Here is a 17,305-nt window from a genome sequence, read left to right as displayed (position 1 = left end):
GGAAGCTGAAAGCCCTTAATCCCCAAGGGTCAGTGGTAATAGGACAGAAAATGCATCTGAACAATGGATTATAGAAAGCATGGTCACAGCCCTCTCCACTGTGCACACACATGCACAGCTGCCTTAATCCTGGCGGAAGAATATGGAAAATATCTTTTTTCTTTTCTTTTTTTTGTCATGTTTCATTTCACAAACCACTGTATCCCTCGTGCAAGTTTGACAGCATTCAACACAACAGCAGTGCGCTATTAAAGATATTGCCAACAATTCCCAGGCTGGACAACGCTGGCTTTCATTTGCAGTCGAGCGCACAATTCACAACAAAGAGGCCAATCAACAATGTATTTCGGCGACAACTAACTAAACGCCTGTCATGCTTTGCAACACAAAGTGCAATCAAGACTTTCAAGGACGACCATGCCCTGCCCTCACATTATGGAATTCATTCACCTGACTCTGCAAGCTCAAAGGACTAATGTCCATTGGCCTTTACTGTAACAGAGAACCAATTCAGATATGAATTTTCTCCAACAAAAAGGAAAAGAAAATACATTAACAAACTTGTAATTACAACTGTTTTATTAATAGGTGCTGTAAGCACGGCCCTGTAGCATTTATGGTGGGAAATATCGTGTTCTTCATACTAAAATATTTTCATGTCTTCATGCAGATACACAGCTCAGTCAGTTCCAAATACCCATTTAAGAGTTAATAAGATTAATGGCATGGAGAAATAGAGATTAATCAGTGTTTTTGCCAGTGTATTTAACCTTGCATTAATGCACTTTCCATTTGTTTTTTATTCCCTCTTTAACCGTCAAACTTTGTGTCCTGCTTTTATTTCTGAACCCCTTTTCAATTTTCCATCAGTATTGTTTAGGATCCACGTGCGCTGAACGGACGGAAGCGGGACAGAGTGATGTAGAAATTCCACTGGTCCGAAGAGCGAGGAAAACAGAATGGAGCTCCAGGACCTGAAAGCAATTATTACCGCAACCTTCAAATAAATAAATGGAAAAACAAGGGCACCTTTTTTTTTCACACCCACACAGAACTCTCCTACAGTTGTGACCAATTTTAATTCACTCACTGCTCTGGGTTGCTAAAACCCCATAATTTCTCTTTAGCTTAAAATTTTAAGGTATCAAACTGTTCTAGGACACAGAGGGGGGCTTGTTACACTCAACACATTTTCAGCCTTGCGAAAGTAGGTGTATCATTTATTCAACCTGCAATGGAGGTTGGATGCAATGGAGAAAACCATTACAATCAAAGCACAGTTCAGTCAAAGCATGTGTAATAAAAGTTATGCAAAACATTATTAACCCGTACATTGATTCAGACAGATCTATTTAACAAGTGTGCTCTGTTGAAGGTTTTCACATTCTCACTCAATCTAGGTTCGGAGGATTTCAGACTTTTACGCGTTCACCCATCCTGCAATCCAAACTAACACTAATCAGCACCAACACATATAACGTCAGCTGTACTACAAGCACTGCTGCACTAAAGCCTGTTTAGTCTTTATCATTCCTTGAGTGCTCGGTGTTTTAACGCTTGGTGAACAATGCACATACCTCAAATATCAGCATTCACTCCATAATGTGCCAATGGAATGACTGTGGTTTTCATAATTCAACAACTTGACTGGGTTTATACCCACTGCATGACACAGATGAATAGACTCCTGTCTTTTAATACTCATTTCAGCATTTAAGACTATTTCAGTATTTGGTGACCTTTAGTGTTCTTCAGAATGTTTTTTTCACAAATAAATCAAGACAGTTTAAAGGAAACCCCCCTGAAAATTTACACATGGTGAGAATATGAATAGAAAAACAAAACAAACAAAAAAAAAAGGCAGAGAAATACAGACAGCCTCGTTGACACTCGTGCGACACACTTTGTAATCCAAAAAGGAAATGGTACGGATACTTTTGCTTGACATTTCCTCTTACATACAGTAGACAAAATAACCCGGAGAACACATTGTGACAAAATAAGAGTGCACACAATAGCAGTGAATACTTAACAGCAAAAAATATCTGCAAAGCTGTAATCTGATTATTACACCTGATATCACACTGGTACTGCCTAGTGATACATCATTTCTGCAAAACAAGCCTCACCTCACAAGGGTAAAGTCATATTGAGAGTTGACAGGGAATTCTGTCTGCTATACCAGTTTTTCTGTCATACTTTAATCAGTTAATGATGGCACCATTAATTACAGAAGACTTTTTAATATTTAATAATCACAGAGCTGCTTGCCATTTAGATTTTTCTTTTGTCTAATGTCAGGTTTTATGCCTGGAATGGATGCTTTTGTTGTGGTGCAGTGGTGCAATGTGTGTCATTCAGCCAACGGGAAAAACCTTTAATGACTGAAGACCGCTTAAAAGCTATCTGTGATAAAGTCTGTAAAAACAAAGAATAGTACAACTGTGTAATGCAGTTAATAGCAATTTAGTTTCACAGCTGCCTAGTAATCGGCTATAAGCAAAAGCCTAACTGTACCCTTTTTGGAATATTTCAATCAATAAATGCATCTCTGTTTTTAACCTAATGAAACGTAAAACTTCTGTATGTAGATACTTTCAATAATTCAATATTAGGTGTTCCAACAGGTTTCCCCCACAAGGGTCAATAATGTATTCCTCTGATTGTGATACAGAAGTAATATATATTCTTTAAAATACATGATTTTGATATAAAAGTACCTTCTTGAACTATAAATCTGAATCTTACAAATGGCAGGTGTGAGAGGTGGCTGAGTCTAAACAGAACACTTGACCAGCTAAGCCAGCCAGTGTTTTTAATACAAATACATGTCAGTAGGATTTTTCATGGATGGAGGGATGTATTTCAGTGCGAATGCAAAAAAAAGCACTGCTATAATGCAAACCTGCTGCTGACAAATTCTGACCAGACACACCCGCCTCTCCCGCTACCTGCTTTTTTTTGGGGGGGGGGAGGGAGGGTAGTTTTGATTTTTATAATTAAAACTATCCTTTAAAAAGTTTTTTGTTTTTTTTTGGAAATGAGAAAATTCCCGACTGGGTAACAATCAGAAGATAATGATGTTTGGATATTGTGCCAAATGGCAAATGGCGACAGGAGGTCTAGAAAGATGCATAGTAACTGTGCTCCACTCCTGCAGCCCAGCGTCTGTCTGCCAGCCAATCAGGATGTGAAGTCAGGAGCAACAGAGTGACAGGCCCCGTTGTCCTGGAAACAAAGGCATCCATCACATCCTTTTAATCCACATTCCTGTATTTGGTAAAAAGGTTGTAGAGCACCCTCAGTGTTGACTTCAGGTCGCAGTTCACAATATCTGCCAGGAAAAAGACAAAAACAAGTAGCGTACATCAGTCTGTCAACAAGGTGAGAACCATCCCACGCCACACTAACCCAACAGTTTTACTAGAAACCGTCCACACTTTCACCACTTAGGTGCAGACTAATTCACCCCATCTTTAATTTAATCAGTTAAAAACTTGGTTACCTCCTTTTATGTAATTGTTTGCAATATAGCACGATAAGTACAGCGTGAACATGGGACATATATACTTCAAGGCATCCATACCCATTTCATGTCGTTTGAGAGGGTATATAATCCCACTAAACATAAAAAAACAACCTAATTACGAAAATGTAACATCTTGTTGAAATTCTGGAATTGCAAATGTGGTTGGACCAAAAAACAGCATACACGGGGGGGGGGGGACCGAGGCTGGGAACGACTGCTACAGCCAAAATAGTCAGCAGGGAGCATTTATAGACACCAATGGAACATAAAAAATCTACAGACTGCAGATCAAGTGGCATGACATATGGGTCATATGAATCTACTTACAGGAAAAAAAAAAACACCGTACTTATTATTTGTAAAGATGTTCCACTTCAGGTCAATCTTACCATAACTGGGGCTTACAATTTAGATATCAGTGTCAAATACAAAATACTTAAAACAACGACATGCTGAAGTAATAGAAATCGTGTGATGTTGAGATGAAACAATTCGTACCGCAAGAGTGAGAGGGGGAGAGGGTGGAAAAATACTGACAGATGTTGGATGAAAAGAATAACCCACGGTTCAAGGAAGACAGGCACATATGTCATTGACATAGTTTGATTGCGACAACTGATTCAAAATCCATCATAAAACCAATATTGGGGGAGGGCTTGAATGTGGCTGTCATATTTCATTTATCCGAGTAAATGATCTTAAGACACTAATGAGCACACTCATTATTTTTTATGATGCTTGAAATTGAAATTGAAACATTTTTAAGCTCATTGAATGGAGCTCAGCAAGGTTTTGCACATTTGATTAAGATGCAACGTAATGAAAATATCATAAAGAATAATTTTGATTCTATCAACAACATACAGGCAACACGTATACTACATACAGACACAGACAATACTTGTAAGCACAGAGGCAACGCACAAACGCACACACACCGAAAAGCCAAAAAGACCATATGCACATACTGAAAGTGAACCAAGTTAGGAAAAGTCATAAATGGCAATATCCTTATTCATTTGGCTCAGCACTTCATTGACACGGAGGCAACAGCAGTTCTTTTCATTTCATTCACATTCTCTAAATGCCTTGTGAAGCTTTAAAAGCCACCACCCAACACACAGGCAAAGATCTCTATAACGACCTTGGAAATAACAGCTTCTCCATTTCGAGAGAACAGTGGAAACCTCACTCACTCCCACCAGCCTTTCCATCAAAATTAGACGTCCAATAACATTCTTTAGTTTGGGATAATATGACTACATCAGACCATAAGATATTAAAAACTGAGTTCAAAGCAACAGCCTTTGTTAGGTATTCAATGTCAATAAACACAATAATCAGTTGTAATCTCTGACAGCTTCATTCTCCAAAAAGAACTACAGAGATGGAGAAAAGCATCAGAATGTCTGTTAACAAACATTATCAGCCAGACTTCCAAGGCTTATTAAAACTAATGAAAAATATCTACATAAAAGAGGTTCTCAGGCACAGCATTCAGCTGGTTAAGTGCCGTACAAAAGCTGTAAATTGTAATACTAGTGTTAATACTAGAAACTATGTCCATGCAAATGTATAACAGTTATGCAGAGGGAGCAGGGCTGACAGACTCCTACCCTCAGGCCTGGGTTTGGGTTTCTCCAGTCCCCCGTCCTGCATCAGCTCAAAGGAGAAGGACACGTTGTGCACCTGCAGGACAAAGACACCTCGGTCATGTGACATATTAGTCATGTGACATAACAGGAATCTAAGAGTGTGAGAGGCATCAGAGCTAACGTGATTCAAAGTTATGGCTTCAAGCCCTCATTTATGTGAATTAAGAAAATATACCTCACCCAGCATTGAGGGCTGTTCCAAGCCACTCAGCTTAAAGAACAATTCAATTTAATCCACTAGATATTGTGTTTGAATATAGAGTACTTCACACCAAGGTGAAATAAAGGTACAGTGGAGGTATATATATGTGTTTCAGTTTTTTTCAAACGTCCCCTGAAAGCACAACAATGTTCTATTTGGCTTCCAATACGTACCTTTTACAAGCTAAAAAAAAACCTACCAATGAATTATGTATTGCTGGCTATAGGTACCTATAGGTACCACCCCTGTGACAAGCATTTGTACCTTTATAGGCACCTCTTCATGCTGTGTACCACCAGCAGTCCCTCACTTCCTGAGTCCTCAGATTGAGTCGGCACAAAAGGTGGCAACAGCTCTTCAAGCTAGCAAGGCTCTTTTCAATTTATGACCTTCTATTTTGCAATTGGACACTGGAGTGTAGCCCAGTTGCTATCTTCTCTTACCCACAGAAATTATTGAGGTCCATACACATAGTTCTCACATTTTTTGACACAAACTTTATTTAATCTACCAAAGGAACAAATCTAATTTCTACAAATTATGTTTAACCATCCATTGTAAACACTGCAATATTATAAAATCTGTATGCAATTATGGAATTCTCTAGGCTACTGCAAATGATAACTGAATGATAATAATATAATCTATTTTTTAAAGAAAACATCTTTAAATAAACACTGAATTATGCCATGATAAGAAATGGACCATGGCAAGCAATACAATTTGTTTCAAGTATGTGAGTAAGTGTTGGACTTCATCACTGTAGTATAGTTGAAACCCTGAGTAAAGCTGCAGTGGTTTTTCAAACACACACGCACACACACACGCACACACACACACACACACACACTCACCCACACAGGCATTCCAGTGGACACACACACGTGTGCACATGCACACACACACACACACACGCACACATACACAGGCATTCCAGTGGACACACACACAATGTTCTTTCTATAGGCTTCCCAGTGCGCCTGCATTAGCACACTGAGTCTATTGAGTCTACTTTAATGTAGCCATCATGGGAGAAAGCCACGAGACAGTGGGGCCCCAAAGCACAGCCTTTACCTCCAGTGCTGATTTCCCCATTACCCTGCCCATGCCTATCTCTCAGTCCCAAATCATGTCCGCAACACTGGAATACCTTTTGCTCAAAGTTTTCAGGGGTGAGGAAGAAGTTGTAGAGGGGCACAAAGTACCCTTCCAGCAGTCCCATCAGCAGCACCAGATACACCCCATCTGCAAACTGGATGAAGAAGAAGAAACTCCAGCAATCAGCCCCACATGGAGACCCACACAGTCAATTATGATTCTAATGCCCCTGGCCTAATATCTGTACATTCAAATGGTCTTACACTATTTTTATTGTATATATTATTTTAATATGATAATAAACTGCAAGATGTAGTGAAAAACATTGATTTGCCTCCAATAAAACAGAAGTTTAAATCCACATACTAATAAGTTCCTAAGATATTATTAGAATTAAACTATTGTCACATTTCTTTTCTAAATGCATACTTCCAGAGATATACTGGAGAAAAGTTCACTTGTAGCATGATTACTGCATTTCTGTTTTAAAACTATTAAACCCACAGGGGTTTGGGATGGTTTGCAAAAGACCATGAGCTGTATTATCTTTAATCGGAGACAAGGCATGCTCTTTTAGAGACCCCAGATTGTACCTGTGTGTCCAGTTCAGACACCTCAAGATTCAGCTTGTTTAAGTGCTTGTTCACGAAGGTGATCAGCGTCTGGAAGAGACAGACATTGACATGGAGAGGAGCGCGGTGGTTATGTGAAGTTCTGAGGCGGCTCTACTAGGTGTAGGCTCCTACCTTCTTCACAACGTTGAGCTTGTCGGGTGCGTGGTCAAACAAGGTGTCAAAGGCATCCCGCTCTGATGGAGAAGAGAGACAGGATTCCTACTCACAGTGCTTTATATAAACAGCCTGCTTGTGTAAACTGGAAAATTCAACAGCTCTAAATACAGTAATACATTAGACAATGATACCATATAACAAGACATATTTTTTAAAAATGCACTTACAATTCCCTTCAAAATTGTTCGTACTATAATTCAGAAGACGATGCAAAACGTACTACTGAGTACTGGTGTGAATACTTTTTGAAGGCACTGTATGCATCATTCCTTAATAATGACCCTGGTGAGCTAAATAAATAACTAAATTAAACAGTGACTAGGTACAGTGGGAGAACCAAAAATGAAACACCAGAACTAAGAAACGTGTTTGTCAGGTATTGAAGTAACTGGTGGCCCAATGTGAGTTTTCAAATAATATAAAATAGCTAATTATACAAACCATGTCTTCCTGAGAAAGCCCTACAGGACAAAAGAGAATATATTCCATCAGCATGACAGCAGTACATTTGGGAAAAATATTTACATTACAATGCAATACAAAACCACTATCAAGTACTCACACATAAACAAGCATGCTATCAAATGAGCCCTTCGTTTAAAAGGCGAATATTAATTGACAGATGCAGATGGTCTAATCAAGGGGAGCCAGGGAAGCATAAAGACAAAGGGGTTTGGCGGTTCAGGGGTTTAGATTCAGGGTTCAGGGGTTTGGCAGTGGTACCATCCCTGGGCAGTTTGATTAAACAAGCTGGGCGGCGGGCAAGCGTTTTGGGGGTGGTGGGGGGGGGGGCATCTGTCCGCCAGCGCCGCCCCTTCACGGTTCAGTCTGTCCCAGCAGATGCATGCTTGCGCAGCTGCTGGTGATGGCATGACGACGGCCCGTGCCCTCCGCTTATCTCGCCAGCCAACGCACGGCTGCTGGACCGCCATTAGTCGCTCGCGGCTTCGCGAAGCAGCCGTGAGCTGGCGGAGCGGAGCCCAGGGCCAGTCTGCTAATCAGCACAGGCCCCGCCTATCCTACGGCTACGTTACGTTTCATTGTCAAACAAACAGAACCCTTCTACATTTACTTCTTTATCTTGGGCATGTCCTTTTTTGCTGCAAGACAGATTTGGTTTTCCCTTTTAAAACACTTATTGTTGTTTAATCAAAATGTACTTGAAATTGCTCTATAAAACACAAATAAATGACCTTGTTTAACTTTTCTTCATGAATGTTTTGCAGGCTTGTGTTTGTGTGAAAGGGTTCATATGTTTGTGTGTGTGTGTGTGTGTGTGTGGAGGGGGAAGGTTACACTCCACAGTTTAGTGTCTCATTGCCTTCAGTCTTTCTGTCTGTCTATCTGTCTGTCTAACTGACGGACTATTTGCCAGTCTCCTTATCAGGGCTTCTGATGTCTATCAAATGAACCCCAGAGTACCCTGAACGACACGTGGAAGACACGTCAGGAACCTGAATTTGACCCACACAAGTGATTTCTTAAGCAGAAGGGCCTATCGTGACATCGCTGACATACTCAGTGTTTCCGGTGATCTCCTCTTGGACTTGCCGGGACTGCAGAATTCCCTCACGCTTCTGCGGGAAAGTAGACAACAAAGCTAAGTAATGCTGAAATCAAGGGGGGCGGGGTGGCAAAATGATCTTCCAATTGGCCCCATTTTTAGGATCTCAATTTTCAACCCTAAGAACTGGAACCTTTTAATCCCAAGAGGTCTGTGCTATTCTGGATTGGACTACACCGAATCAAACTGAAATTTGAATAGAAGGGATGAAAGAAGGGACGTCTACTGTGTATTACTGGAGACCAGAAATAACTTTCCTTTCTATCGCAAACATCTGTAGAGAACAGAAAAATGCAGAAAACTGCACAGATCAAGCTGTTCCATTGTGACGGGTGGCGAGTGAAGGCGGCTGAATTGGCACTCACCTTCAATATGTAACAGGAAAATCATTCGGTAACAGCGTAGAAAAAAGGTAAGCAAACAAAGGGCTTTCTATGCGTACCGAGTCTCTGCACTCAAAGGCACAGCGGGTCGGACGAAGGAAAGGAGACACACCTGGGCTGATTATCAGCATGCCTGTTGGGTAGGCTACTACTGCCCACGGTCCCGACGGCCTCCTGGGCACCGGGAGACATCAGGAAGCTCCCCTCCCTGCTCCTCCCCTCTCCCAATGTCAGACCGGCATATACAAGCCAAAGGCGACGCATGCCAGATCATGAACCGCAACCAAGATCGCATTCGACAAATGTCACTTCGAGAGGAAATGGATGAGATTACCTGGACCACCACAACCTGAATGGACACGTGATCTGGGAGTCTGATGGGGGGGGGGTGAAGAATCCCCTATTGGACAGGCACCGCGGGGAAAAAACTAGAGGACGGGGAAAAAAGTGAGAGCTGATCTAAACACGCCTGCGGTGTTATAACAGCTCTGTGTTATCCTCTCTAACTCGGGCTCCTCTCTCTGCTGTGTTTATCCTCCACTGCTCTCTCTGCTGTGTTTATCCTCCACTGCTCTCTCTGCTGTGTTTATCCTCCACTGCTCTCTCTGCTGTGTACATTCTCCAAGCACAGTTCTCTCTGCGGTACTTATCCTTACCACAAACCATTCAGCAACTACAGGTATAATTATAAATAACACACAAAGCTTGGTCTTAAATTCTTCTTTTCCCCAGGAAACCCATAACAAGGATGGACAGGTCTTTCTTTAAGTTTGTCAAACTACGAGGTCAACCAGTGGTCGCACACCAAAACAATCCCTGGCTTTCAGCTGAGTGTGTGAGCTTAATTAATCAGATACGACCTTCTATCATAACAGCACATCGTCAGCGTACTGGATGATGTCAAGACTCCTGATATACAATGCTCTACAGGGTGATCACAAGAGTGAAAAAAACATCCCTGAAAATATGATTTAGCCATAAAAACTACAGGGGAGTGCATGACTGAAAATTGCGCTAATTTCAGAGGAACAAAAGTACAAAGGATATTCATTATCTTCAAGCATCAGCTTAAAGCACACTACCGATGGTAAAAAAACTGTAAAGACCCACAAAAAAGCAACATTCCTTATTCACTTATATGTGAAAAGTGATGCTCTGTACTCACTCACTGGCCACTACTTATCCATGGGTTATTTGAGGCAAAACCTTATTTTCTAAAAAAACATTTAACACAGTTAGTGAGACGATCCTTTTCGTTCGCATTAATGTTCACACTGCTGTACACTAGAAGGTACCGAAGCTAAGCTATGGCTAAAGCACAGTGTCCAATGCTTGGGGAGGCTATCCGGACACTCACAGTCCACGTTCCATTTTACGTTCCTGGGCGAGACGCGCAGGGTTTCATTGATCTTCTCCAGCACCGTCTGGAGCTTCTGCTTCTGGGCGATCTCCGACTGCGTTACCTCGGCAACGTTCAGCTTCTCCCCCTCCAGCTTTTCTGTGGTGGCAGGAAAGGGAGAGAGAGGGAGCATGGCATTCATACCAGGGAGGGTGACGCTACACCAGGCAGAACAGCAGAGCTAGAACCAAGCTTCCCAAGGCTGGAGGTAAGGTTTTCAGTGAGTGCTTTTGTCACATTAATCCATTTACCTCAAATCATACATCTTTGTGGACAGAATTCCAGAAGAAAATTCGAGAAATGATGAAATTATATTTCACCAAATATTTTTTTTGTCTCTATTAATGCACAGAATGGCTTCTTTTGGGACTCAGCATACTGTGCCAGCAAACAAAATGATAATACATTTGTAATGTAAGCACACTCTAAAATGACTAAACTCAACAGTAAATCACATGATCAAACTAGTGATGTAGAATTCCAGATATGCCTCCCTAGGTGTAAATGAATAAAATTAGGATTTTTAAAAAGTTTTTAAAGCTTTGAGTGATATTACTTTAGTTCAAAGACGATATTTTAAATATGGGATACTTGACCATTTTCTGTGACTTCTGCATGATTCTGAAGGAATGTTTGTGGCTTTGGGAACCCCTCAGAATATACTTATAAAGCAGTTGAACTTGTCCTGAATATATTTGACTTGCACTTGAATGCAAGTCCAGGCTGGAGGGCGATTCTAACCAAAGAGCTTCTGGAGAACCTGCCCGTCGTAGAGATCTTCCGCCAGGTCCTTGACAATGATCCTCTCCCCAACCAGCACATCGTTGATCCAGTCTATGAGCACCTGTGACAAAGAAAAACACTCATATATTTAAAATACTGCAACACACACCACAGCACTTTCGTTCAACAGAGAAATTAGAAATTAAATGAAATTTATGGTGTTTTCATACAATAGATTACTTCCTCTAGATAGCAACATTTCTAATAGCAAAAACATGCTTAGGTGGATATTAGGAACAAAATGCTCTTAGTCTGGAATCACACTGCATGAAGATTATATCTGAGGATCCCACAGTGAATTTTCAGACTAGTCTTAAAAGAAACCTTCTGATAAATACATTCTTTCCAACAGAGCACAATCTGACCACCGCCACTTGTGCCCTTCAGTTTAAGCACAGCAAAATGTCCACAGCAATGACTACCCAGCAGCTGGCACACTATTCACTTTTCCAATCAATTTAATCACACAAATAAAAAAATCTGACCTTCAGCAGCTCCTGCAGTTTGGGGTCATTTCTGGAGTTGGGGTCAACCATGGTGCGGACTTCATTTTCCTCTGCGGTAACAGACAGTAAAAATGAGAGAGAGCAAGAGCGAGAAAAACAGATAGATGGACAGATATATGGAGGACCCAGAGGTTTGTGGTTAACCATGGGACAGCATGGAATGAATTTGTTTGTGAGGGATGAAGTCGCGTGGTGCTAACATGCAGGCTGGAGGCTGTACTGTACCTAGCATGGTGTCCTCAGGGTCGATCTCAAAGGGAATGGGGCTGAGGGGCAGGTTGATGGCATTCATCCCCTCCTCCTGAAGCTCAGACACTGGGGAGCAGAAGGGAAACTTCAGGGAAGGCCACACAAATCAAATCCCAGTTTCTTTTAGGCCGATGCCCTCTCATTGCAACCCTGAACCTGCCTGTGCTTCTCCTATTTGTTTTCTCAGAAATGGCTTGGGAATGCCACTTAAACTATTCAAAGTTAAATGGCTATTTTGTAATCAGCAGGCAGAAGTTTTATTTTCTTGTCAAAGCCATGCAATAATTTTGTTTTAATAATCTTAACCTTTCCCATTTGCATGAGAGTTTAACCTTTTCCTAGCACTTTTCCACAGGGGTGGAAAATAACAGGCCTGGACAAATTACTCTCTTGGCATTCATATTGATAAAAGCCAGCTCATGACGGCCTGTTGTCAAAATGTATTCACTTCATTTACAGAAACAAGGTACACATGCCACACAATGCCAGATACAAAAGATGCCCAATGAGAAGCTATTCAGGCAGGGGTGTCCCTTTCCGAATTAACAAATATATATCATTTTTTGCTGTCAACCAATCGCAGGTTCACAAAAAGGTACAGTTCCTTCAGTCACACACACCTGGCCTTAGTTCCTCTATTCTTACACACCTGCTTTAACATCCTCCATATCTGCCCACCTGACTTTGCTCCGTTGAAGAGACACTTGAAGGCATCATTTTCTACTGATCTAGTACCAGCACAGGTAAAAGGTAAAGTCATTACAGCAATATTGAACAAATCACAGTTTCAGCTGATCAAGAGGGCCACACCATCCAAGACTGTAATTACTGTAATTAAAAGGGTTTTGTGACTAATCTGACACCACGAGAACGTGGCTAATCATTTCCCATTGATTGCAGCCATTCATGCCTTGACTGGATCACCGCATCATCCCAGTTCTCTGGGTTCTTTGAGATCTGGCTACGTGTTATTCTGGGTGCTCTTACAAGCGAGGGCCATCCGAGTCTGTCTGGTTGCTAAGCGCTCATCGATCCGTGAGCGCGAGTCATGCTGATTCCTCCTTTTCCCTCAATCATTTAACTGACCCTGTCTAGCATTGTGGGACTCAGCATGTGAGGAGATAAAACCCAGCCTGTGCAGGGGGCACCCCGCCCCTGACCCAGTCCCGCTTCACTGAGCTGGCTTGTCTCTACTGGAAGAGCAATCACTGCAAAGATGCTGAGCGAGTTCCGGTAGGACAGCGTCCCGTGTTGGATTCCATGGGAACCCTGCGGAGGGTGCCCCCCCCCGGTGTGGTTGACATCCAGTTAATCAACACCAACCCTGACCTGGCAGCCTGTTCACCTCCCACCAACCATCGCCCCCCTCTCCCCCACCACGCCAGATTCACAGGCTGAGACAGTAACAGACTTCACATGAACGCACAAGAATTAGAATTTCCACTCAGATAAAAAGGGCTGTATACGAAGACACACACAGCCATCTGTTCAAGATATTGAACAGCCCAGCTGCAACTCACATTTACACACAGTTATGCAACAATGATGTCTCACACACACACACAGTTATACAACAACTAAGAAAGCCGATAAAAGTAAATCACCTAGAGCAGTTGTGTTTTACAGTGCACATTGATACAAACCCCAGTGGCTTTTATTGGCCACCCTGTGTGCATGTGAGTGTCTAGGTGTATGCAGGCATTTGCATGTGTCTGTTTTTTGTACCTTTCTGTGCATGGTTGACCTGTGTGTGTATGTGTGTGTGTGTGTACCTCCAGACCCTTCCAACTTCCTGCAATGCAGTCCTGCCTCAGCACTGCACAGTCCTACCTGAGCACAACACAATCCTACTTCAGCACAGCATGGCCCTCTCTGAGCACAGTGCAGTACTAATTTAGCTCAGGCTAGTCCTGCTTTAGCATTAACATGGTCTTATTACAGTACAATGCAGTCCCAGCTTAGTACAGCACAGTCTACCTGGGTACGGTGTTGTCTCCCCTTAAATGGGCACAGTCCTGCATGAGCATATCACAGTCCTACCTGAGCACAGCATAGTCTACATAGGCACAGTGCAACCCTACCTTAGCACAGCATGGCCGTACCTGGGCACAGAGCTCTGCATCCCATCGCGCCCTCCCCAGAGCTCCGATGTCGTTTCCTGTCACATGCGCCCTCTCCGTCACCACCCTCGCTCCCTTGTCCTATCCCCGTTCTCCCTTCGCTTTTGCTTCCCTCTCCCCACGTCTCAATGCCGGCGCTACATAATTGAATATGTATCAGCCACATGGGACAGGAGAAGCTCTCCATCAGATTGAATTGGTCATGTGGACATCCTGGTCACTCTCCATCCGAGCCTGCACATCCCCCCCCCTCCCCTCGCCCCCCGCCCCCCATGCTGAATGAAGAGGGCTCAGCTGCTGGCTCTCGGATACACGGCTGTGGATCCTCATTAATGCAAACCCTTCATAACAAAAGTGCACTCTGGGAATAGAATGAGGCCACTGTGACTCATAGCTGCAATGTGTGTGTGTGTGTGTGTGTGTGCGTGTGTGTGTGGGGTTGGGTGAATATGCATTTAATAATATCATACAAATACAATACAGTAAACTATCCAATAAAGCGTACTTCAGCAACTATTTAAGAAAAAAAATTAGAATGTCTTATCTTCAAAAAATAATAAGAGGTGAACCAACACAGCACAAACAACATTCATGCAAAATGCCTGTGAAACTCCAGATTGCTCAATTAACAGAGGAATCCGAAAAGAGGCTAAGATTCTTGGATGTCGACATCTGCACCAGAAAACCACACTCTTTCCCATAGATGGTAACCGGGCAGAGCTGCAGAGAAGGTAAACACAGCGATGTGCTCTATTCGGACTGTATGCTCTATTCCAGCTTCATCTCATCGGTAACAACGGACTAACACATAAACTAACCCAAGTATAACAGAATTAATTTACTCTGTTAATCCTCATTTTGTTATTATAGACAACTATTAAATGTTACTAAATTACAGAGAATTAAATATACTAAAAAAAATATAGCAAAGTAAAGTCCTGGAATGATGTTCGTGCAGATAGCCCTAAAATCGGTTTCTGTCTCAAATATGTTGGATTTTCCTCTAACTTTATCATGCAAATAGAAATATAAGATTTCTGCCTATAAATTTTCTTTGGTTTTAATTTGTCTATAACCTTTATAAATCCCTAGGAGTTCATTTGCCTATACTTAGATTAGGGAAACGGGTATAATTTACGTTTAGATACCGTATTTCACATTAAACATATGGCTAAGTCTTCATGACGATGGTACTGTAGTTTGATAATAAGTGTATGAAGAATCGCTTGGATATAGCGCTGTAGGCTACATGATCTATGCTAGCATTTAAGGTATCCTCCGGCTATGCGTAACCTACTGTGTATGGTATGCTGATATTCTAGTCTAGGCTACTAGAAATGCGATAGAATCCATATATACGAGCTCTTCACTCAAGGATTCGAGTGAATGGTTTTATTATTAATAATATAGCCCACAATACCTAAGTTGTTACCAAAATATGGCTGCGTCGTGACGTCATATCACTATATTTCAAGATGTCAGGGCACACCCATTTAGAAATAATATAAATTAACACCTCACTTACATTATGCCAATGAGTTAAATGTGTATAAGTTAAAACTATTTTATTGGGAAAGGCGACACTACCGTTTTCGAGGTCTCGATATACTAGCTTCTTTCGCTGAATGCAGTTAACCTAGCTACTTTATAACGAGGAAAAGTTAACATAGTAGGCTATCCCAGTAGGCTACAATGCAACTTTGGCAATTCAGCCCGATAGTACACTTTACGGTTATATAAACTATACTTTAAAATTAATACTGCGATTATATACCTTCCTTTGCCTTTTTCCTTCTTGCCAAAGTTCCTCCAAGTTTTCCCAGAAATGAGTCATCTTTCTTTCTTGATTGTGGAGATTTTGGAGTCGGTGATTTTGGAGAAGAAGGAGATTTCTGCGGCGAAGAAGCCATCGATAAGATTACAGGCTACGACGCTTCGCTAAATCAAAACAGCAATAATATCTCAGACCTTCAGGTCGGAATGCTATCTACTGAAAGTTTACTCCCTCTGAACGGAAGCGGAATTCCAAGTATTTGCCCAGCCTCCTAATGTAAGCATTCCCAGTTATTGCTTTCCTGTCCCATGCGCCCTCCCCTGTTTTCAGAGACAAAATATGGTAATAGCCTACGCTACGTGAAAAGGGTGGACTGAGCAACAGAGGCATTGGCCTAAACAAGCTTTTGTGATTTACACTACCTACCTTGTCAGCCTCGCTCTTTCTTTGCTTCGTTTGAGATGTACAACATAATTGGACATTTAAGCAGGTTTTGGACTTGTGAGTATGCATTTTCAGAATTTAGAAAAAGTAGACTACGTTTTTCCACATTAAATGACATAATTCATGTTGACGATTATGACAGATGAATCATTTTATGCCGTGTTGTCGTCCATATATATATATATATATATATATATATATATATATATATATATATATATAAACTGAATCCATAATAAACAGCCTTTTTCACAGTTTAAAGTATTCTGTGTGGTTGGAAATTAGCCATTTGACTAAATATAGAATATTTACTGTACATCACAGAATAGTGATGTTGATCAGTATTGTCCTTGTGAAATAAATAAATAAATAAATAAATGCCGTGGAAACCATATAACTGAAGGAGCCCCACATCGTTTGTAAGCACACTGATCCCGGGGTTAGGCCTATCTTAGGCCTACTCAGGTGACAGAGAGGTAGACCCAGACCCAAGTGATTACTGAGGACGAATGTACCTAGTTCATAGATTATATTTATGCATGCAAATTATTAACCAAGAAAAAATATTTCTAATTGATCATTTAAATAATTATATTTATTTTAAATTTCAATGCATTCTGTACACAAACATATATTGTGTACAGATTGGGAGATTGAAATAAACAGAGGTCAAAAATCCAAGGTTTAGGAAGTAGAAGTTCCAATCACATAGATTTGCTAATTTGCTAATTTGCTAATTTGCACAATTCTTTAGCCAGAAGATAGAATTTATTAGTCAAATTCGCTGGCTGAGTTCATGAGTAGTACA

The 17,305-nt window shown here is 41.4% G+C and overlaps 1 protein-coding gene across 1 annotated transcript; it reads right to left on the bottom strand.

Moving 5' to 3' along the window:
- Positions 1-1,203: 1,203 nt before the first annotated feature.
- parvab (parvin, alpha b) lies at positions 1,204-16,392 on the bottom strand. Its single transcript, XM_064338000.1, has 13 exons — positions 16,054-16,392; positions 12,136-12,225; positions 11,890-11,960; positions 11,363-11,465; positions 10,488-10,720; positions 9,557-9,622; positions 8,794-8,852; positions 7,717-7,736; positions 7,231-7,292; positions 7,078-7,146; positions 6,537-6,638; positions 5,146-5,218; positions 1,204-3,334 (listed from the first exon to the last, which is right to left on the bottom strand). Exons 1-13 carry the CDS (start codon positions 16,187-16,189, stop codon positions 3,258-3,260), a joined length of 1,161 nt encoding a protein of 386 aa, XP_064194070.1. The 5' UTR covers positions 16,190-16,392; the 3' UTR covers positions 1,204-3,257.
- Between the last annotated feature and the right edge of the window lie 913 nt (positions 16,393-17,305).

The sequence above is a fragment of the Anguilla rostrata genome, chromosome 5 (assembly GCF_018555375.3).
Source record: "Anguilla rostrata isolate EN2019 chromosome 5, ASM1855537v3, whole genome shotgun sequence".
In the NCBI taxonomy this organism is placed as follows: Eukaryota; Metazoa; Chordata; class Actinopteri; order Anguilliformes; family Anguillidae; genus Anguilla; species Anguilla rostrata.
The sequence above is the reverse complement of the archived record's forward strand: the minus strand, read 5'-3'. Positions and strand labels throughout refer to the sequence as shown.

Coding starts and splice junctions, on each gene's coding strand:
- parvab (XM_064338000.1), bottom strand. CDS start 16,189: ATGGCTTCTTCGCCGCAGAAATCTCCTTCTTCTCCAAAATCACCGACT. Junction 9,623..10,487: donor GTGTACAGCAGTGTGAACAT/TAATGCGAACGA, acceptor CCTGTCCAATAG/GGGATTCTTCACCCCCCCCC. Junction 7,293..7,716: donor GGCTTTCTCAGGAAGACATG/GTTTGTATAATT, acceptor CTTCTCCATCAG/AGCGGGATGCCTTTGACACC.